Below are 21,589 nucleotides of genomic sequence, written 5' to 3' on the forward strand. Positions count from 1 at the left end.
AGGGAGCGCCCTCTGCAGGATCAGCCAATTGTAAGGCTCAGCCGCCTGACTGCCTTGTTGATTGGCCAAAGCCCAGACTGGGAGCAGACAGGCGGGAGGGAGCTGTGAAAGAGCTGGGAGGGGGCCGTGGAAGGGTCCTCGTCCCACGGTGGCCAGATTCCCCTGTTTGAATACCTATCACTAAAAGGCAAGGAGGCGGCTGAGGAAAGGTTTCTGGCCGGGGCGTGGGGGTGGGGGTGTTGTTAAGCTTGCCCCCCATCAAGACTGGAGCGGTGCTCAGAGACCCTCCCCTCCCAGAAACCCAAGGTGGATGGGGACTTGGTCCCATCTTATTCCAGTCCCTCTCTTCTAGAAGTCCCTCCTCAATTACACCGCCTGCCACCTCCTCCTCGAGACTTCCGACCTCTCCTCTCGGTCCCCTCACCCAGTTTTCTTTACAGTGACTCCCTCAGGGCCAAAGGAAGCCCCCAAGAACGACTCTCATGAGGAGGCAGTGGCACGGCCCTCAGACCCCACATCTCAGGAGTAGCTTCTCCACCCCATCTCCAAGTGCGCCCCCGCCCCCCACCACTTGCTTCAGGGGGCCATGGCTGTGGACAAGACAGGCATCTTGGGACTTAGGTACTGGGGACTTGGGAAAAGGTGAGGGAGTATTCATTCAGAAGAGACTAGCGTGGGCAGGAAGGGAGGGGTTTTGAAAGTTACCCCAGCCCAGAGCCACCATTCCTTCCTCTGAGACCCTGCACCCTTGAGGCCACCACTAGGCACTGCTCCTGCCACCAGACTGCCATTCCCTGAGGAGTGGCACAGGGTCACAGCACACCCTGGTTGCCATGGCAGCAAGCAGGATTACACACTAGAACATTAACCCAGAGATTTAAAGGGACAGCTCCACCTGAAAGCCCCACATTCCAGCCTTAATTCAAAGAAAGGAGGGAACCCGGTGCAGAGGCAGAGCTTCAGGTCTGGAGACCAGGAGCAAGGACTCTCACCCATGCCAACACCCATGCATCTCCAACCCTCAGGGAAAGAGCTCCTCCACCTTACTAGGAATGGAGTTAGGGTCTCTCTGCAAGAGGAAAACACCCACACCATCTCGCTCCCTTCACGATGATAGTGGCCATATTGATATGTGGATCAGGGTAGAAGGACCCTGCTAGCTTCAATTTCTGCAGAGGCCAAGGGAAGGATCTCTGGGGGAAGGTAAAGGAGAAGGAGGGGGGGGTGGTGAACTTGACCTTAGAGGCAAGGGTACAGCTGTCTATCAGACCCGTGGGAAGTGTAATGACCACCAAATGAGAAGGGGCAGAAGCCACCATTAGAGTTTTGAGGCCAGGAGCCTGCCCAACCCCGGGGCAGGCACAGAGGGCCACCTGAGGGAAAGACAAAGCTTCTGGCCTTTGAGTCGCCCATTGCCTCTTTTCAGAGGAAGAAACGCAGCCTCCAAATTTTGCTTAAGTTGCTTTAAGCAACTTTCTTCCTTTGGATACAGAAAGCCCATGACACAACACCCAGGGGAGCAGGTGCCCCAGGAGTCCTCAGAGGAAGCAGACCCTCACACCTATCTCCTGAACTCCACTCCCTACCCTGTCCCCCACCCCACCAGGGCCCATCAAGTGGCCTGAAGCAGGGAAACCAAAGCGCTGGGCCTTCCCCTCCCTCTACACCCCTGCCAGGCACCATTAATGGGTTTACTGGACAGCCCCAGATTGACAGGCCTTTAATCACAGGCTCAGGGATGGGCTTAATTAACCCCTAAGCAGCTTACAGAGGGGCCCAGGCAGGCTGGAGCAGTGGGGAATGCACTGAACCCTCCAAGGCTGCAGCAGCTAGGGGACATTGGGACAGTCTGGCCACTGCATGGAGAAGAGGCCTTTCCTGGGGGACAAGGGTGTCACAGTTTAGTTCTGGCCCCTCACAGCAGCCTTCACTTTCCTGCTTCAGTTTTTCAGAGGGGAGGGCACAGAGAAGTCAATCTAACTGAACTGGGAGGCCTGGAACATCTTGCAGAAGCAATAGCAGCACCTAGAGAGAAGGAAGGGGCTACAAGGTCAGGAGGCACCCAAGCGGGGATCAATCAGAGAAAAACAAGAACAGTTCACAACTGTCAGGGCCCTCTGAGAGCCTGAGTACAGGGCACTTCACCTGGTGGGTCTCTGCATACACTCAGGGTGCGATCCCTGAACCCCTGGAGTGGAATGCAGACTTCGTGCATAGAAGCCTTTGTCTATGATGAAGGCCCTCGGTTTGCATCAGATTCTCAATAGGATCCAGGACCAATACAAGTTAAAAACACTGATCTTGTCCTATCACCTCATTCTACAGATGGGGAAACCTAGGTCCTCAAAGCGAGGTGACTGATTCAGGGTCATAGGTTAAAGAGGTAACAACAACTCAGCAGCACAGCATAATAACTGTGAATATCCCTAATGGTAACATGCTTTCCCTATTATAGCCTTTGAGTTTCACATCACGTCTTGACAGAAGAGACACAGCCTCCAAGAATCTAAGCAGATTGTTCCTGAGGCTTCCTAGCTTGTCTGGGTGGCCCACAACCTTGCCCTAAAACTTCCTACAGGACTAAGCCAAGGCTTCCTGACCTGGCATTCTCCACAGCCCAGCACACACACACTCCCATGTGTTGGTCCACTTTACCCATCTGGGGGTACTGCACTGTGGACGTCTTCAGAGCATGCATCCCCCTCCATGGAGGTGAGTTGTGCTCTGTCTCCAGCCCCACCCTGGGGCTGGTGCAGCAGGGTGATAGAAGTTGCCCGGAGGAATGGCTGAGCAGCTGGATGGAGCAGCTGCAGCAGGGGTCAGTTTGCTCTTACAGGGAGCTGTGGCAGTGCCTGAATGTGCTCCCCAACCTGCCTGGAATCCCCTGAACCACTGATATAACTGACATCCCTTCTCCCACTTCTTACCAGTCTCGGAGTTGGTGGCTGCAACCGGCATGGTGAAATCAGCAAGGGCTCCTGGAGGAAGGGAGAGAGGAGATTGAGAAGGCAGAAGGGCAAAATAATGGGGAAGGAATTAGGAAGGACCTCCCCATCAGGAGCCAGTGGGGTAGGGGAGAGGGCACTGCCCTGACTCCAAACTATCCTATAGTTCTGGGAGGCAAGAAGGGATGACACACCCATCTCTCCAAGGAGGAGGAGACAGAGGATCAGAGAGGTTAGTTGATTTGTCCAAGGTCACAAAGCTAATAGAGAGCTATGGGGACTTCCCTGGTGGTCCAATGGCTAAGATTTTGGGTTCCCAATGCTAGGGGCCTGGGTTTGATCCCTGGCCAGGGAACTAAAACCCACATGCCAAAACTAAAAATCCCACATGCACAACTAAGATTTGGTGCAGCCAAATAAATGAATAAAAATATTTTTTTTAAAGAAAAGGAGAGCCACAATGAAACTCCAGGTTTTATGACTCAAAAAAAAAAAAATTTCTGCCTACCATCTGTCTTTTTATTTTATTTATTTATTTTGAGAGAGAGAGGATGGGGGAAAGTCCAATGTAAGTAAAAAGGTAAAAAGTAAGAAAATGGGTGTTCCCTGACTTTAAGCTCCATGGGTCAAGAATCACATCTGTTTTATTTTGCCTCTGGATCCTAGACCCAGCACAGTGAAGATGCTCTACAAACATCTGTTCATCTGTCTGGCAGAAATGTCATACCTCACTAGGGCCTCTCTTGCTTCCTCTTTCTCCCTCTACCCCTTCTTAGCCCAGAGCTGGGACAAGGAGAGCAGGGGGCTCTGGGCAAAACCCATCACGGAACTTACAGACCCAGTTTCCATCCCAGGTCCTCCTGGAATGGCGTTGGATCCTTTATTCTCCAAGGAAGGGTGCAGGTGGGTAACCCACCATCCTTCATCCCTTTGCCTTTCTGGGCTTGTGCCAGTGGAGAAAACCCTAATTCCCGGTTGCCATGACAACAAGAGTTGCGGTGGCTCCCAGCAGGGGTGGGGGAGTGGAAGAAAGCATCTGGCAGTGCCCACTTTAGGTCTGAATGCTACTGGGCCCTGGGGGTGGGGGAGCCACGACTTCACCTCCTCCCCCTAAAAAGGTCCCTAGAGGGACCACTACCTGATTTTAATGAAATCCTCTCTCTTCCTATCACCTTCCCAGGCCTGAGCAGGTCATCTGTGCTCCCTGCTACTTGTAATTTCAAGTAGCAGAAATTACAAAAGTGGAAGGATGACTCCCCTTCCTCCTGGATCTGCCCTGAGGACAAGGAAGAAAGGAGCTTTCGGGGAAAGGAAGGACATCTCCTATCAGGCTAGCACCTAGACTAGGAGCAATGCCCAGGATCCACTGTGCCAGCTAGTGCCCTGGGCACAACTCCTGCCACCCCTATTCCTAGAGAGCATCAGAGAGGGATCCCTTTCTCCCCACCCCCCAACCCCACCCCTGGCCCATCCCGGGTCCTGAGGACCAGGAACCTGCAGGTCTCTCCAGCTGGCACTACTCTCCCAAGTCCTCCTTCCCCAGAGGGTGGAGGGTGGGAAGAGGCAGGGAGGATCCGGTCCCCAGAAGTCTTGCCCAGCCTGCCTGGGTTTTCTCCCTGAGGAGTCGTTCCCACGGGCATCGGCTAGCTCTGCCCTACCCCCACCCAAGCCTCTGGGAGGGCGGGGCCGGCTGTGCCCACAGGAGAACAGCAGTGCCAGGCAAGCCAGCCTGGCTCCGAGTCAAGGTCCGGAGCCCAGGCATCTGAGAACTCGCACCTCAGCTTCCAAAACCCTGGGCCCACGTGCCCTCTCACCCCTATCTCCAGGCTATCCACACCACCCAGGGTCGGCAGCCGATGTGGGCCCACCGAGAAAGGGGGAGGTTTCCTCCAAGCTCTGTCAATACGCGTACAAAGAGATATAGAGGAGAAAGGTCTGACAAAGGAGCTTTGAAGATCTACAGGTCGTGGAGAGGGGCAGACAGACTGCAGGATGGGGTCTAGTGGCCAAGCGGGCCTGCACGCACCGACGAACAGAGTGCCCCCGCCCCAAGAGCCCAGCCCTAAAACGCTGGGCGCTAGGACCTGGGAGGAGGGGGGTGTGTTGCGAGCCATCAAAGAAGTCTCTCTGCGTGCGCGCCCGGCGGAGACTAGGGGATGAGGTCACTGAATGGCTGCACACCGCCCCCCCATCCCACCCCCGCCCGCGTCCTCACGCTCCCCGCTCTGAGTTGACCTAACTTTCTGGCCCTGACTCCTCGCTCCTGTCACCGACCCCTTCCCAGGTCTCCAGATCCTAGTCCTGGCCCCCGACCCAGACCCGCCCCCTCTACAACCTGGGAGGCGAAGCAGCAGCACTCCCCCTTCGCAGGACCCCCTCCCAGGAGAGATTGAGGTGTTGGCCTCCCAAGGTGGCAGGGGAGCCAAGGGGACCCACACAACCTCCGTCTTGCGCCCCACCCCTGGAAGAGCTAATAACGCGGTTCTTACGTAATGCCCGGCTCCGAAGTCCCCAGAATCCGCACAGTCCCCGGAGAAGCCGCACGGACACTCGGGCCCCCGCACAGCTCACCAGGCTCTGTGCCTGACGTCACTTAGGAGCCCTCACCGCAGGGGCGGGGGGCCAGTGTTCACGGGCCGCGAGGTCTGATCTCTCTCTCTCGGAGCCCCGAGAAAAGGGTAGTGGGGGCGGGAGGGTGAGAGGGAGAAAAGGGGCGGGAGGGTGAGAGTGAGGGGAGGGGCCAGAGGGAAGAGGCCAGGGGAGGTGTAACGCAGAGAAAGGGCCCCAGGTGCCGTGCCAGGACCAAGAGGGCCCTCGGGTGGGTGCTGGCCCGGGGGCCGGGGGGCGCCTACCTGCGCCTGGAGAGGCCCTTAGCTCCGGGTGGCTCCCGCGCAGCCCGGCGCTCCGCGTTTATTGCTTGTCAATCGCTACTCCGGCTCTTAAAGCGGCCAGGCCTCCTCCGCGCGAAGGGGCGGAAACCGAGAGAGAAGGGGAGAGGGAGGGGGATAAGGACGCCGCGGGACCACCTGCAGGAAAGTACCCTTTCCGAGCAGCTAGTGGGTAGGCGGGGAGGTGGTGACTTAGGAGACACTACACAGCCCACGATTCCCCCACCCGCAGCTGGCTTCCTACCCAGGGAAGCAAGGACTGGGACCTGTACCCACTAGTCCCTCGGCGCCCAGCGATTCCCTTAAAAGGGCGATGGTAAGAGACCCGCCCCCTTCTCTCAGCTTTAGACCCGCGTTCCAGTTCAAGGCTTGCCTCACCTTTCCTCATTATCCTGCTTCCCAACTGGGTAAGGGAGCAGGAGGAGTTTAGGGAGACCCCTCAAGGAGCAGGAGACCCATCCCCATAGGACCTCAAACTCAGGAGCAGCTTTTAAGGATTCATTGGTGGATACCTAGATCCCAGACTCGCTAGGCGAATTTGCAAAAAAAAAAAAAAAAAGGGGGTGGGGGGCGCTGAGACCCTATTTCAAGCCTGGACCGGAGAGCTGGTCCATACCCCAGTCTACGGAATACAGAACAAGGTGACTCGCCATCCTTCTTCCTAGTTCCATCTCAAAAAGTAAAGACAAACCCAGTTGCCCGCCTTCACCCCAGCTTCTGGCTCCACTGTAGACCTGCACTTAGTTCTAGCCGTGGAATACTGAAAGCTCAGCGGGAAGACTACGCTTCGCCAAGTGCGCGGTGGGTCAGCCGAGGTAGTACTCTGGCCGCGGTATTCCCCACCTTGCACCCTCTCCAACTGCTTTCTAGAATATGCAGGTCTCCTAAGATCAGAAATGCACTGCATTCTGGAAACTTGCTTGGAAAGCTCAGAAATGGGTTTGACTTGGAAATTGATCCTGGAAGCAGGGGGGACTGGTCCCCTTGTTGCAGGAGACTCAGCTTGCCCTGGGCTCCGGCGATCATACGTTTCAGTACTGTTGTTTTGTCACTAAGTCTTGTCCGACTCCTTTGCGAACCCGTGGACTGTAGTCCGACCGGTTCCTCTATCCATGGGATTTCCCAGGGAAGAACACTGGAGTGGGTTGCCATTTCCTTCTTTAGGAAATCTTCCCAACCCAGGGATCAAACCTGCGTCTCCCGCATTGCAGGCGGATTCTTTACCACTGAGCCATCGGGAAAAGCCAGGTTTGAGTATAGGTAAAGAGTTTGCCTGCGGTGCAGGAGATCTCGGTTCGATCCCTGGGTCAGGAAGATCTCCGGAAGGAGGAAATGGCAACCCACTCCAGTATTCTTGCCTGGGAACTCCCATGGACAGAGGAGCCTGGCGGGTTACAATCCATGGGGGTCACAAAGAGTCGGACACGACTGAGCGACTAACAACAAGCACACAAACACAAGCCACAAAACCACTGCCAAGCTCTACAGAAAGTCCTGATGTTTCTCGGTGGTCTCCTCCCTTATTACTGAGCAAGGAAAGGAAAGTTAGTTAGCGACCCCAGATGGCAGAGACTGGAATTACAGGCTTCCGTCTCCAACCAAAGAACTTGCCGGAGCAAAATGCTTTCTGCCCTCTCTTCTGCCTTCAAGCCAAAAGATCTTCCTAATTCAATTTAGGAAGAAGTCCCTGGGAGTTCCCTGGTGGTCAAGTGGCTAGGACTCTGCGTCCCCAATGCAGGGGGCCCGGGGTTCGACCCCTGGTCGGGGAAATGGATCCCACATGCTGCAACAAAGAACAGGAGTAGCCAAATAAAATTTTTTAAAAAGAGAAGTCCCCTTCCCATCATGAAAGCTACTCTCCACTCTAGCCTGTCCACCTGGCTATTTGGTGGTGGGGAAATGGAAGCATCTTGAATCTCTCCATAGTATTAATTACTTCTCAGTCAGGCAACTATTACCCCATAACAACATACAGCAAACTTTTAGTTTCATTCAAGATCCCCAGAACGAGGATCCCTGATTTTGGCCCTCTAGGAGATGGAGCCTAACTCATTACTCTTACCAGCTGCCTCCTCGCAGTCCCTCCCCTCACCCCCATTAGTCAGTCAGCAAGCATCTCTCTTATAAGGGCCTTATAGAATGCCAGCTCCTCACATCTGTTCAAGACCTTACAATTGATAAATTGTTTAATTCTCACAACAGCCCCATGAGGTTACAGAGAGAGGAGAAACATTTCCTGATACAGAGTAGGAGGCTCTTATTCTGGTCCAGATAGGGTGCCAGCCTCACTGATACTGTCAGATACCAGCTACAGGGCCAGCATCAGTGATTCCTGAAGGTGGAGGTCCGGAAGGGGGAATGTCAGACACAGAAATCACTTTCTAGCGGTACAACTGAATGTCGTAATAGACGTGCTGTGTTCTAAGCAGGGCCCCAAAGGAATGAGGGTGTTACTGATGGGATATAGTGTAGCTGGGGTAGGAAGCAGGTTTGAGGGGTCCACAATGCATTCCACGGCAGTTAGAGGCTGCCCCCTCTGCCGGTGGGATGGAGGAACGTGGAGAGTAAGGAGAAATGAGGCGTTGGGGTGGGGAGGAGGCAGGTGGAAAAGTGAGAGGAATGAGTCCTCTTCCTCTGAGGTCTGTCTTCTTCCCTGCCTGCGCCACAACGGTGCCGGCAGTGTTTCTGCTTACCCTCAAATCGAGATATTCCTCTGGTGGATATTCGCTCCAAGGCTTTGGGATTCAACGCACAGAAAGAGAGAAAACTCGGAGCAGCTGTTATAAATTTTCAGCAGAAGTGAAGTGAAATAAGTCCCTTCGTCGTGTCCGACTGTAGTCCATGGAATTCTCCAGGCCAGAATACTGGAGAGGGTAGCCTTTCCTGTCTCCAGGGGATCTTCCCAATCCAGGGATCGAAGCCAGGTCTCCCACATTGCAGGCGGATTCTTTACCGGCTGAGCTATCAGGGAAGCCCTAAAAGAGCCCGTTCTGTAATTGAGTGATGTTGCACTTCCGGTGATGACCAGCAGGGGCCGCCAACAGTTACCCTGCGTCTCTGTTTCTACACCCACCAGCTCCGATCCCTTAGCCCACTACCTCAGCAATTCACCAGTCTTATTCTAGAAGCCTTTTCTACTGTCTGTATCTCTCAGTAAAAACAAAAAAGTTTGGAACCATCACTGTAAGTATACTTATATTTATATATTATTATATGAAGTGAAGTGAAGTCACTCAGTCATGTCTGACTCTTTGCGACCCCATGGACTCTAGCCTACCAGGCTCCTTCCTCCATGGGATTTCCCAGGCAAGAGTGCTGGAGTAGGTTGCCATTTCCTTCTCCAGGGGATCTTTCCAACCCAGGGATCGAACCCGGGTCTCCTGCATCGCAGGTAGACGCTTTACCGTCTGAGCCACCAGGGAAGCCATATTACTATATGTATGCTACTAAATAATCATTAGAATTTTTGAATGTGATTTTTAATATACATAGTTACTATTAAAAATCACATTCAAAAATTCTAATGATTATTTTTAAACTATAAATAGAAGTTCCAGTATTTTCTTACCATACCCTAAAGGATCATCTGATGCACCCCTAGGTGCATTCCCCACTTCGAAAACCAAATTTCTAAAGAAAACCAAATTTCTATGAGAAAGGATGCTCTTATTCTGTTCCAGATAGGGTGCCAGCTTCACTGGTACTGAGTCAGATACCAGCTTCAGCACTAGCATAACCCAAACCTCAACAGGGCATCTGGACAGCTAGCTGTACCCCGCCCCCACCCGTCCAGGATCAAACCAAATTTTCCCTGGAGAACCAAGTGTTCTGGGCCCTGACTCCCATCACAACCTCAGACAGCCTGAAACCCCCTCCACCATCATCATCACCCGCCAGCCACACACCAACCGGCCCTGCCCCCACATTAGATATCGGTCTAGAGATCCAAAACTTCTCCCAGAAGCTGCTGCATTGCCCTCCTTGCCCCACCCCACCCCTGGCCCAACACTTGCACTTTGCCCTGCCTCCTTGCTTTACTCTGCCACAACCCCATGGGGTGGGATGTTCTGGAAGTAGAGAGCTCTGCGTTGAAATCCTGGCTCTGTCATGTGATATATGTGTCCTAGGTCAGTTACATAACCTCTCTGAGCCTCAGTTTCCTCATCTGCACAATAGGGATAACAGCCTCCACCTTGGGAGAGGGCACAGAATGGATGCCACAGTACCAGGCACACAGAAAATGCCCTGTAACTATGGTTCCTTCCTGGGAGTAGGTCTGAGCAGGCTCTCACTAGGTGCCAGCTGAGCAGTGGGTGGTTAGTCTCTGTCTCTGGCTGTCTGACGTGCCCATAACTGACCTCGGGTCCTCCTGGGGAAGACGGTGGGCCCCCCAGGGCTTTTGGAGCCCCAGGTATCTACTACGGACAGCATGTCCTCTTCCTTCCTACCCACCTGTTAGTGGCATCCTGCCTAGTCCTAACTGTGCCACCCACTACACTTATCCTCTTTCCAGCACCCAACCAAGGTGGCAAGAGCTTTGCTTCAGGCACCATGCAAGGGGACCAGGCATAAGTAGTCCATAATAGAGTAGGGACGAGCTCACAAAAGTCTTCCCTGGTGGCTCAGATGGTAAAGCATCCGTCTGCAACGTGGGAGACTTCGGTTCGATCCCTGGGTTGGGAAGATCCCCTGGAGAAGGGAAAGGCTACCCACTCCAGTATTCTGGCCTGGAGAATTCCATGGACTGTATAGTCCATGGGTTAGCAAAGAGTTGGACACGACTGATCGACTTTCACTTTATTTAACTTCACAAAAGGCAGTGCAGGCTCTGGGCATGGGAGGAAGTCCTGCTATCCACCCCAGTAATCCAGTGTCCATTGCTGGAGACTCCCACACGCCAACTGGGCCTTGGAGTGCCCCTGCAGACCCTGGACAAGGCAGGAAGGTGGAAGGGTCAAAGATGAAGGAATGAAAGGAGGCTGAGTTTAGGAGAAATGAGAGAGATCTTTTTCCTCTGAGTCTGAAGCACCTGCCTCCTCACAATTCACCCCACCAGTTAGATCTGCATTCTTCGATGTTCAGAAAGCTTGCTCATAATTCAAAATTTTATGTTGCAATTGTGGGCTGATGCTCTGTGCTCTAAACATCATCCCCACCAGAGCTGCTATATGTAAGCACGCACAATTCCTGTCTCTTCATATGTGTTCATTTCTTTGATCCTCATAATTACATACCGAGGTGGGGAATACTATCACCCCATTTTACAGATGAAGAAACTGCACACAGAGAGGTTAAGCAATTTGCCCAAAGGCATTACACTGCTAAGTGGTAGAGCTGGTATTTGACCCCAGGTCATCTTGGCTCTGGAGAAGGCAATGGCACCCCACTCCAGTACTCTTGCCTGGAAAATCCCATGGATGGAGGAGCCTGGTAGGCTCTAGTCCATGGGGTCGCTAAGAGTCAGGCACGACTGAGCAACTTCACTTTCACTTTTCACTTTCATGCATTGGAGAAGGAAATGGCAACCCACTCCAATATTCTTGCCTGGAAAATCCCAGGTACAGAGGAGCCTAGTGAGCTGCCGTCTATGGGGTCGCACAGAGTCGGACACGACTGAAGCGACTTAGCAGCAGCAGCAGCAGCAGCATCTTGGCTCTGCTGTAGGTATGCTGCTCCTCACTTCATAGCTACTATTATTAGCTTCCTTTTATAAATGAAGAAACTGAAAGCCAGAGAAGTTCAGCGACTTGCACAATATCACCCAGCAAGCAAGTGGCAGAGCCAGGCTTAGTAGGTTTGGTTAGTAAAGAGATTTGCTTGGTTTCTCACCAATTATTCTTCAATTTCCAAAAACATGGTAAGTCACAAAAAGAGCTGAACTTAAATAACATTTAAATTGGACTTAGTTTAAGATCACTCATATAATTCTCAGCCTTAAAAGAAATAAATACTTAAAAGCAATTGTAATCTTCCTTGCTAATCCTTAGCTGTTATTCATCACAGCTTAATCTAATCTTTAATTTATCTAAACTTGATTATAATACTAATGCGCCTTAAATCTTTTATTAACTTGGCATCAGGTACTGGATTGAGAAAGGCTTAGCGGCTCTCGAGAGCACCTGGCAGGGATACCATACTGCAAGCAAGAGTCTTCTAGTTTTTGGAGAACACCTTCCACCTCATACACAGAAAACATGGCCATTTGGCCTTGGTTTTCTCATCTGTAAAATGGGAGGATTAGTTAACTAAAATCCCTTCCGACTCCATCCATCTATGTATCTAAAGAGATCACCTTCCACTCTGCTCATAAAGGAGATAAAAACCTTCTCTCCAACAGGGATTTCCAAAAAGTAGACTCTTGATAGATATTTTTTGAAATATTAATTATTCTACTAAATAAGTACCTATTTCCATTCCCTCATAGCTCAGTCGGTAAAGAATCTAGCTGCAGTGCAGGAGACCAGGGTTCGATTCCTGGGTTGGGAAGATCCCCTGGAGAAGGAAATGGCAACCACTCCAGTATTCTTGCCTGGAGAATCCCATGGACAGAGGAGCCTGGCAGGCTACAGTCCATGGGGTTGCAAGAGTCAGACACGACTTAGCGAATAAACCACTGCCACCCCCCACTACTGTAAAGTTCTTTGAAGATATTTTTTGAAATATTAATTATTCCACTAAATAAGTACCTATTCCTACTACTGTAAAGTTCTTTGAAGATGTTGATTTCATCTTATTAACCGCTGTAATTCCAGCACCTAGTGAAGCGCCTGACGTCAAGTGGATGCTCTGCTAACATGCATGCAGGCTCTGTGGGCGGGGTCACACAAAAGAAGTTTGAAAAGTTCCCAGGGTATTCCAACATACAGCCAAGGCTGGGAATAGGTTCGAGGTAGGGACTGTCGGCAGGAGATGTGGCCTGAGGCCCTTGGGTGTGAGACTGGGGCTATGGTGTGGACAGGTGAGGACTGCCAGGTGACTAGATGCACAGATGACCCCCAAAGCCTCTCTCCTGAGAAGGCAGCTGTGAATGTGGCAGGCACTGGGGACAGCAGGAAGAGCTGAGGGAACCCAGGAGAGGGAGATGAATGGACCCCCAGAACCAAGAGAAGAGGAGGCCACCCAGAACTGATGCTTCCCTCTGTGCTCTCTAGTGCCCACCCTGTGAGGGGAGCTTAAGTTTGGTGTCTAAGGACTCAGGAGCCCAGAGAGGTCCATGACTGGTCTCTGGCCACACCCAGCTGGGGGCTGCAGGGTCTCTGGTCCTCACTGTCCCTGGCACAGCATCTGAGAGCAGGGGCAGAGCCGATGCCCTCAAGAGGAGTCAACTCTGTTCCCTCACTCAGGAAGGCTGTCCCCCTCCTTCCAAAACTGAAAGTGAAAGTCCTACTCTTTGCCACTCCATGGACTGTAGCCCGCCAGGCTCCTCTGTCCATGGAATTCTCTAGGCCAGAATACCGGAGTGGATAGCCATGCCCTTCTCCAGGGCATCTTCCCAACCCAGTGATGGAACTCAGGTCTCCCGAATTGCAGGCAGATTCTTTACTGTCTGAGCCACCAGGGAAGCCCTCCTTCCAAAGGGACATGCAGAAATGGTTGATCGATATCTGCATGATGAAAGATGTTTCTCTTTGTATCCTGCTTTGTGTGAAAATTGTATAAATCTTAATTATGTTGAATTGGTTAAAAAAGATGTTTCTTTTTGTGAATTTTAAGAATATATACTTTCATGTTTCATCAGACTTTTTTTTTAAATTTGAGGTATGGGCTTCCCTGGTGGCTCAGACAATAAAGAATCTGCCTGCAAAGCAAGAGACCCTGGTTCAATCCCTGGGTCAGGAAGATCCCTTGAAGAAGGGAATGGCAACCCACTCTAGTATTCTTGTCTGGATAATTCCATGGACAGAGGAGCCTGGCAGGCTAGAGTCCATGGGGTCAATAAGAGTCGGACATGACTGAGAGACTAGCACTTCCACTTTCGTGGTTGATTTACACTGTTGTATTAGTTTCCGGCGTACAGCAAAGTGATTCAGTTCTAATCTATTCTTTTCCATTACAGGTTACTACAAGATATTGGATATAGCCCCCTGTACCTTAGAGTAGGTCCTTGTTGTTTACCTATTTAGCAGACATTTCTATTAAGTCGGTGCCAAATTCTTTCCCACTTCTCCTGGGTCTGATGTGAAGCTAACGTTCCTCTTAGAGGCACCCCTATTTGGATGGGAGAGGGGGGCTGGGAAAGAGACACATTAGGCATTCGTTCGTTTGTGATACTACGATAAGGGAGCTGTCTTCCTTCTCTTCTCGGGTCTGGGGATGAAGGATAGGAGGGACTTCTCTGCCAGCAAAGATTCGGTCAAAATAGCTCCTCTTCCATATAGTGTGCTGTGTGCTAAGTCGCTTCAGTTGTGTCCAACTCTTTGTGACCCTATGAACTATAGCCAGCCAGACTCTTATCCATGGAATTCTCCAGGCAAGGACACTGGAGTGGGTTGCCATGCCCTCCTCCAGGGGAATCTTCCCAACCCAGGGACCAAACTCCTCCATATATTAAGTTAACCTTAAAAATGCATTCCAACACACACTGGGTGTGGACAAATACTGTTTGATTCCACTTATATGAGGTACTGGGCTTTCCTGGTGGCCCAGACAGTAAAGAATCCACCTGCAATGTGGAAGACCTGGGTTCGATCCCTGGGTTGGGAAGATCCCATGGAGGAGGGCATGGCAATCCACTCGAGTATTCTTGCCTGGAGAATCCCATGGACAGAGGATCCTGGCAGGCTATAGTCCATGGGGTCACAAAGAGTCAGTGACTCAGTCAGAGTCACATGACTGAGTGACTAAGCACAGCACACATACGAGGTACTAAAGTACCTAGAATATAGTCAAATTCATAGAGTCAGAAAGTACATTGGTCGATCCCTGAGGCTGGGCCCGGGTTAAGGGAGAAGGGAGAGGGAATGGGGAGTTAGTGTTTAATGGAGACAGAGTTTCAGTTTAGGAAGGTGACAATTTTGGGAGATAGATGATGGTGAGATTTGTACAACGATGTGAACATACTTAGTGCCACTGAACCGTAAAGTTAAATATGGTTAAAATAGTATGTTTAACATTATGCGACTTTTATCACAATAAAAAACTTTTTAAAAAATAAATAAAATACAATTTAAAAAAAGAAAAAACAACCCAGGGATTTCCCTGGTGGTCCAGGAGTTAAGAATCTGCCTTGCAATGCAGGGGATGCGGGTTCAAATCCCTTGTGGGGTAGCTGAGATCCCACATGCAGCTGGGCAGCCAAGCCCGCACACCAGTCTGCAACTAAGACCCAGTGCAACCAAAATAAATAATAAATATTTTTTAAAAAACCCAGCTCCTCCTCCTCCTCTGCCTGCACAGGCCTCAGGAGTCAGGCACGTGGGCATCTCACCACTGCTCACGCTGACAATGAAGCCAGAACCGGGCATCCCCTGGGACTGAGAATGTGGCCCAAGATGGAAGGTTCTGGAGGAAACAGTTGTGTGTGGTGGTTTATGAGAGAAGGTAGCTATCAGGTTAAGAAATGAAGTAGGTTATATATTGAGCCCTCAGTAGTAGACTAAATACTCGAATGACAAGAATGCAAATAATATCATCTTAAATTGAGGCTGGGAAACTAAACTCTGGTTGGGAAATTACTGGTATTTTGTCTTACAGGAAAGATGACAGTCAGCTCACTAGTTCTCACTCTGGTCTGGCCCAGGGGGGCCTCCCTCAGCGAGAGTGCATAGAACAGATGGTGCAGCAGCCCTGTGGGGAACAGTCTGGCAGTTCCTCAAAACGCTGAACAAAGAATTACCATATGATCCAGCAATTCCACTCCTAGGTGTAGACTCAAAAGAAATGAAAACCTGGGGTCCACATATAGCAGTATTATTCATTGTAGCCAAAAAGTGGAAACAACCCATGTATGTATCAATTGATGGATGGATAAACAAAATGTGGTATAGCCATGAAATGGTATGTTTTTCAGCTATAAAAGGAATGTGTGTTGTAAAGAACTTAACCTTGCAAAGTTGACTGCTGGCTGTCTAGGGCTGGGAAGGATAGAAGGTGACTGCCAAAGGGCATGGAGTATCTTTGGGGAGGTGATAAAAAAAAATACTCTGAAATTGATTGGGATGACAACTGTACAGTTCTGTGAATATGCCAGAAACCAGTGAATTGTATTCAGTAAATGGATGAATTTTATGATATATGAATTATATCTCAATGAAACCTTTAAAAGTGAAAGTGATGTTGTTCAGTTGTCTCTGACCTTTTGTGACCCCATGGACTGTATCTCACCAGGCTCCTTTGTCCATGGAATTTTTTAGGCAAGAATACTGGAGTGAGTAGCCATTCCCTTCTCCAGGGGGTCTTCCCTACCCAGGGATGGAACCCCAGTCTCCTGAATTGCAGGTGGATTCTTTACTCTCTGAGCCACCCAATAAAAGAGTGTGAGTGGGACTGAAGCTCCTAGAATAGGAACTTTATTGATTTCATGATGTGCCCCAGTGCCTACAACCCCTGCAGGCAGACAGGTGCTCCATAAACACTGTGTAATCAACATGCCAAGTGGGGACTTCCCTGGTGGTACAGTGGCTAAGACTCCATGCTTCCAATGCAGGTAGCCCAGGTTCAATCCCTGGTCAGGGAACTAGATATCATGTGCCACAGCTAAGACCCGGCGTGACTAAATAAGTATTTTTTTACTAGCTTGCTGCTAGTAAAAAAGCACTCTCTGCCCCCTTCTGATGTCTGTGTCAGAAGCTTTTTCTATCCCTTTTTCACTGTAATAAAACTTTTGCCACACGGGAAACAAAAAAAAATGCTAAGTGACTTCTTGAACTAAAGCAGGACCCTGAGGGCTTCCCGTCTGGGATTTTCCAGACCACTCCCCTTTGCATAAACAAGAACTGTTTTTAGAACACCTGCACCCCCACTCTGCTTTGGGATCCAGTCAAAAGGCTTAGCTAGATCAGGTCAAAGCCTGTGGCCTAAGAGTGAGGTCAAGACAAACAGGGTGGAAGGACATCAAGAAGATTGAGCTACTGAGTCCCAGGCATGGGAGCAGTCCCACCAGCCTCCCACAAGTTAGCCCAGATACCCACATCATCAAAGAGATTCCTTAAGGCAAAAGATTTGAGTCTGAAGCTCTCAGCTCCACCGGCTGTGAGGAGAGAGCTAGGCCCGCCCCCTTTGGAAGGAGTCTCTGCTGCTGCTGCTGCTGCTAAGTCGCTTCAGTCGTGTCCGACTCTGTGCAACCCCATAGATGACAGCCCACCAGGCTCCCCTGTCCCTGGGATTCTCCAGGCAAGAATACTAGAGTGGGTTGCCACTGCCTTCTCCAATGCATGAAAGTGAAAAGTAAAAGTGAAGTTGCTCAGTCGTGTCTGACTCTTCGTGAGCCCATGGACTGCAGCCCACCAGGCTCCTCCGTCCATGGGATTTTCCAGGCAAGAGTACTGGAGTGGGGTGCCATCGCCTTCTCTGGCTTGAGCAAAAGGGTACTGGATGTCCCTGCCAAGCTCAGGCAAGAAGAACCAGACTCAAGAACTGGCTCCCCCATTTCTCTCCGAGTTTTTCTGATCCTTCCCCGGACGGCTTTGGCCCCTTCTGGGAGGTGGCCTGCCCTGCCCCTCATCCTCATCCCTCTGGGAATATTCAAAGAAGTGAAACTCACATCCTGATTTTTCATATTCTGTTACTCAGGCAAGGTAGTTAACACACGTTCTCTCAACTAACCCCAGGCATCTGTTTTCCAGGCACTGGGCCCTATCCGTGGGATGGGGAATGACTAAGGCACTGTTCCCTCTGCTGGAGTTCAGGCTGGCACAAGAACCAGACGTGGGCATCACCTGCCAGCAGACCCCATAAACACCATCACAGTCACCAGAGCAGAAAGAGAAGCTCCAGGCGCGCAGGGCAGGGCAAGGAGGGGACCAGGGAGGCCTCACCAAAGCGGAATTGCCCCTGGGGCTGGGGGGCAGGGGTGTTTTACCAGGCAGAGGAGCAGAAACAACTCATTCCAGACAAGCAGCAGCACAAGCATAGGTGGAAGAATGTGAAAGAGCAAGGCTGTCTAGGAGCCCGCTGGAATGTAGCAGGCAGAGGGTTAGACAGGTGCAATGAGCCAGGAACAGCGGGGATGTGGTTGAAGAAAGTGGACTGAAATGCAAATAGCGAGAACAGGGGGAAGATAAACAAACTGTGATACATCTCACAAAGGAAGAGAACCACTCAACAAGAAAAGAGAACAAACGGCCAAGATGCCTAACACTACATAGAAATGTCAAAAACATGATACTGAATGAAAGGAGCCAGACACAAAGAGAACACACTGTTTGATGCCATTTATATGAATGGTGAGGGACAGGGAGGCCTGGCGTGCTGCAGTCCATGGGGTTGCAAAAAGTCAGATACGACTTAGCGACCGAACAACAATAGTATGAATGGCAAAACTAAAATAAAATAGGCAAAACTAACCGATGGAGATGAGATCAGCACTGGGCTGGGGCCAGATGAACTGAAAAGGAGCAAGAGGGAACTTGCTGGGGTGGTGGAAATGTTCTGAATCTAGACTGTGGGGGTGACTACATATTTGTCAAAATGCATTCTACTGTATATTTAAAATGGGCAGCTTTTTGTGTTTAAATTCTTCTATAAAGTTTTTACAGGTTTTTCTTTTTCTTTTTTTTTAAAGTAGGTTGAGTTCAAATTGTGAAGGACTTTAGACATCATGCTAAGAAGGTTGGACTTTATCCAGGAAGTAATGGGAAGTTTTTCAGTTTTCTTTGGTTTGGTTCGTTAGTTGCTCAGTCCTTTTGGACTCTTTACATCCCCATGGACTGTAGCCCACCAAGCTCTTCTGTTCATGGAATTCTCTAGGCAAGAATACTGGAGTGGGTTGCCATTTCCTTCTCCAGGGGATAGGATCTTCCTAACCCAGGGATGGAAACCAGGTCTCCAGCACCGCAGGCAGATTCTTTACCATCTGAGCCACCAGGGAAGACTTTGGTTGCAAGTAAAAGTCCAACTCAAGCCAGTTTAAGCAAAAGAGGGAATTTCTCTGAAGGGTCTGGGGGTGACTCACAGAATTCAAGGCAGATTTGCAGCTTAATGCCTGAGGAGCTTCCTCTCAGCTTTGCCCCCAATAACCCCGGGACCTAGCTGTATGTACCGCCATAGCTGAGGACATCATGCTCAGAGAAGCAAAGTGACTTATCCAGGAACACACAGTCAGCAGGCAGCACAGCAAACTTGGAGCCCAGGTCAGTCTGATGCTGATGCCTGTGTCTTGCCTGGAGGAGCAGGGAAGCAATCACTCGAAAAGGCCCCTGGGAGAAACAGCCAAGCAGATGGAAGGAGACTGGGGAGGGGAGGGGCACAGAAGGTGACCAGCCCCACTGTGGGAGTTAGGAGCACTAGATGGGTGAAGGAACTGGGAGGCAATGGAGCGGGACTCAGGACAGCAGATGGTTGGAGGCCTGAGGGAAAGACAGGCATGTACCTGGCTAGGGGCAGCTTTCCAAGAAGATGGGACTGCTCCTCCAGATCCAATTAGGTAGGTCTCAGAACTTCTCTGATTCTCAAATGTGAAAGCAGTTAACAACGCCTGCATGGATCATCAAAATTATAGCTGCTGTACCAGAATGCTCCTGCTGGTACCCGGCACTGAGCTGCTGCAATGATGATCAGTTATCAGTATGTAACTCTATAGTCACAGAGCTACTGTTATTGATAATAATAGAGAGTTCTTTAGGCCTCCTCCCCCAACCTGCCCACCCCATCGAGCATTTTCTTTTATCCTGGCTAAGGAAGGAGGGGAGCTGAGCACCAGCCCTCAGAATGTGAGGGTTCCTGGAATGAACTGAACCCAGAAGAGTGAGGGACTGAAGGCCCTGGGTGCCCAAGGAGGAGCCCAGGGATTTGTAAGGGCAGCCTGGGTTCTCACAGCCAATGCTGCAAGAAGACAGATATTGGAGCTCTTTTGGAGACAGGGTATCAGAGCTGGGCTTGTGCATGCATGCTAAGTCACTTCAGTTGTGTCCAACTCTTTGTGACCCCATGGACTGCAGCCCGCCAAGCCGCTCTGTCCATGGGATTCTTCAAGCAAGAATATTGGAGTGGGTGGTAATGCCCTCCTCCAAGGGATCTTCCCAGCCCAGGGATTGAAACCACGCCTCTTATGCCTCCTGCATCAGCAGGCAGGTTCTTTACCACTAGTGCCACCTGGGAAGCCCTGGGCTTGTGCCTAAGTGGAATAAATAATAGCCTGTTTGTTGGGATTTGAGGTACACTGGCCCCTAGATCTCTCCTCTCACCTGTACTGTGGAATTTTATCATAGGAATCTCATTTCTTCTCCTGGAGATCCTTGGCTCCATGGAAATGTAGTCCTGGTCTCCCTTGGCTACTGAGCCACCCCATAAATTTCTATTATGTTGACACTGAGTTTCTCACCATTTCCCCTGAGGGAGAAAGGCAGATGGAGGTAGGGAGATGGGGGGAGCATATCTCGGAGTGGGGGGCCTCATACTGGCTAGTCACTTATTTGTGCCAGGAGTTGTCCAAGGGCTTCAGCTGCATCATCGGACTCAGTTCTCACAACAGCTCTGTGCCGTAGGTGTAGCCAGCTCCATCGCACAGACAAGGCTGCGGAGGCTCAGGGAAATAATGTCCTTTGATCACGGTCACATGGCCAGGAAGTAGTGAAGTCAGGATTCCTACCCAGAAGCCCCTGTTCTTCCTATTGTGCCCCTTCTGGGGATAGGGTGGGCATGAAAAAGCATCAGCCTATATTTCACAACCTTACCCAAGAAAAGCGGCAATGTTGAGCAGTTGGAGAGGCCCTGACAGGTCCAGACAGCCAAAACTCTGTGACCCGAGGCAACCCAAGGCTGGAGTTCCTCCTTCAGGCAGGCAGCCAAGACCCACCACCCTTCATAAGGCTCTGTGGATCATACAGCAGGGGCTCCAAAGTGGCTGAGCAGGCCAGAAAATCCTCCAGGATGAGCAGAGTGGTCTGAAATCCTGAAGGCAGAAACATCAGCTTCACTGCCACCCACCCTCCCCAGGCCAGAGGCCCAGAAGCCAGCAGCAGGGGCACTGAGGCCTCATAGTAGCCCTGCGGGTAAGGGAAGCACCCTGGAGGCTGCTAGAAGGTAAGGGGCGCCTGGCCTCTCAAATAGCTTCCCTCCTGTGCTTAGTCGCTCAGTCGTGTCCGACTGTTTGCAACCCCATGGACTGTAGCCCACCAGGCTCCTCTGTCCTTGGGGATTCTCCAGGCAAGAATACTGGAGTGGGTTGCCATGCCCTCCTCCATGGGATCTTCCCAACCCAGGGATCAAACCCAGGTCTTTCACATTGCTGGCTGATTCTTTACCATCTGAGCCACCAGGGAAGCCTTCCTATTCCTGAAAATAGCCTCTGGGAAAAGCACTGCCCCCTTTCAACCTCAGAGACAGTTCCTCCCTGGGATCTGTAGGCTTGGAGCAAAATCACCTTACTCCCCACTGCCTCTGCCTCTGCCACCCACACCTCTGGGCCTCTGGCAGGGACTGTGCCCTGCTCAGGACAGCTGGCAGCCCATGTGCTTCCACCCCCACCCTCTCCTTGTTCCCAACTCTCAGGTTATGACACAGGGCAGGAGGAGGGGTGGAGCCTTAGAGGGAAAGAGGGCATGGATGCTGAGGAATATAAAGAGCCAGGGAGGTCCTGGGCAGAGATCCTTTTGCTGT

The 21,589-nt window shown here is 51.0% G+C and overlaps 1 protein-coding gene across 2 annotated transcripts in view; it reads right to left on the reverse strand.

Moving 5' to 3' along the window:
- MPP2 (MAGUK p55 scaffold protein 2) overlaps window positions 1–6,036 on the reverse strand; it is a 31,569-nt gene extending 25,533 nt beyond the window's left edge. The window contains exons 1-2 of one of the 2 annotated variants that reach the window (XM_070389905.1): window positions 5,798–6,036; window positions 2,928–2,978 (exon numbers count right to left, since the gene is read on the reverse strand). In XM_070389905.1, coding sequence (XP_070246006.1) covers window positions 2,928–2,958 — 31 coding nt within the window. In that variant the 5' untranslated portion in view covers window positions 2,959–2,978; window positions 5,798–6,036. Of the gene's footprint in view, window positions 1–2,927; window positions 2,979–5,434; window positions 5,640–5,797 lie in introns of those variants that run through there. The other variant, XM_070389904.1, reaches the window with a different exon arrangement.
- Between the last annotated feature and the right edge of the window lie 15,553 nt (window positions 6,037–21,589).

The sequence above is a fragment of the Bos mutus genome, chromosome 19 (genome assembly GCF_027580195.1).
Source record: "Bos mutus isolate GX-2022 chromosome 19, NWIPB_WYAK_1.1, whole genome shotgun sequence".
Classification (NCBI taxonomy): Eukaryota; Metazoa; Chordata; class Mammalia; order Artiodactyla; family Bovidae; genus Bos; species Bos mutus.